Source organism: Corapipo altera, unplaced genomic scaffold (genome assembly GCF_003945725.1).
Source record: "Corapipo altera isolate COAL_440 unplaced genomic scaffold, ASM394572v1 68, whole genome shotgun sequence".
NCBI lineage: Eukaryota > Metazoa > Chordata > Aves > Passeriformes > Pipridae > Corapipo > Corapipo altera.
This window is the reverse complement of record NW_020884919.1, coordinates 1,043,818-1,045,024: the sequence shown is the minus strand read 5'-3', so window position 1 is coordinate 1,045,024 and position 1,207 is coordinate 1,043,818. Positions and strand designations below refer to the sequence as shown.

Below are 1,207 nucleotides of genomic sequence, written 5' to 3'. Positions count from 1 at the left end.
CCAGGGATGAGGGTCCCGGGTTCGCCCAGGGATGAGGGTCCCGGGTTGGTCCAGGTTTGTGCAACCAGGGAGGGCTGGAAAAGTGCTGGAAAAGGGCAATTTTAGCACAGCTGCGAGGAAAAACCTGCACGGGGGGAGAGGGAAGGGTTCATCCCGCTGCATCCCGGCCGCCCCCCGCGCCCCTCCGCGGCACCCCGGGACCCGCAGGGAGGGACGGATGGATAAAGGCGGACGGAATAAGGACCCCCAGACCTGTTGCCATGAGAGCACGTTTTACTTGGCAGCCCGCGGGCGGACGGGACGGGCCGGGCGGCTCCGGGGCCTCCGGGATCCCGGGAATCGTCCGTGGGACGGTTTTGAAGGAGGAAAAAGCTCCGAGCCGAGGCGGCGGCGTGTCCGCGGCGGGGCCGGGCGCTGTCCCGGGGCCGGGCGGTCAGTAGGGCCCCACCACCACCGCCTCCACCTCCTTGGACGGCCGGCGGTCCTTCACCAGAAAGTTGATCATCCCCTCGGACTTGATGAGCAGGTTGCAGCCGAGGAAGAAGATGCCGAAGACGACGGTGAGGGCGAGGACGCACATGACGGCGATCTGCACGACCCGCATGATGTACAGGCTGCGCTCCTCGGCCGCGCCGCTGCCGTCGGTCACCACGGAGGCGGCGGTGCAGCAGCGCAGCGCCCGCTCCAGCTCCAGCGCCGCGCCCCCGGCCCCCGCCAGCAGCCCCGCAGCCGCCGCCGAGGAGCCGTTCGGCCCTGCCGGGAGTCCCCCGGCACCGGGCAGCGCTCCCGGGAGCCCCGTCGGGCCGCTCATCCCGCCCGGCAGCCCCGCCGAGGAGCCGTTCATCCCTGCCGGCATTCCCGAGCCGCTCATCCCGCCCGGCAGCCCCGCCGCCGCCGCCGCCGCATGCAGGCGGGCCGTGCCGGGCCGGGCTGAGCCGTGCCGAGCCCACCCGAGCCGAGCCTGACCGAGCTGAGCCCACCCGAGCCGAGCCCGAGCGAGCCGAGCCCACCCGCGCCCGCGGAGCCGCCCGCCCCGCCCCGGGGAGAGGGAGGGGGGGAGAGGGAGGGGAGGCGGCTCGGGGGACGGGAGGGAGGGTGGGAGTGGGAAAGGGACGGGGAGGGGAGCGGGGAGGCGGGAGAGAGAGGGAGGGGACGAGTTTGGGGGTGGGAGGTAGGAGAAGGGAGGGGAGAGGGTTTGCGGGGCTGG

At 73.3% G+C, this 1,207-nt stretch overlaps 1 protein-coding gene across 1 annotated transcript; it reads right to left on the bottom strand.

Moving 5' to 3' along the window:
* Positions 1 to 253: 253 nt before the first annotated feature.
* RPRM (reprimo, TP53 dependent G2 arrest mediator homolog) lies at positions 254 to 974 on the bottom strand. Its single transcript, XM_027656300.1, has one exon. It carries the CDS (start codon positions 869 to 871, stop codon positions 434 to 436), a length of 438 nt encoding a protein of 145 aa, XP_027512101.1. The 5' UTR covers positions 872 to 974; the 3' UTR covers positions 254 to 433.
* Positions 975 to 1,207: the final 233 nt, after the last annotated feature.

Bases quoted from the DNA above. Each gene is read 5' to 3' on its own strand.
- RPRM (XM_027656300.1), bottom strand. From the start codon at position 871: ATGAGCGGCTCGGGAATGCCGGCAGGGATGAACGGCTCCTCGGCGGGG.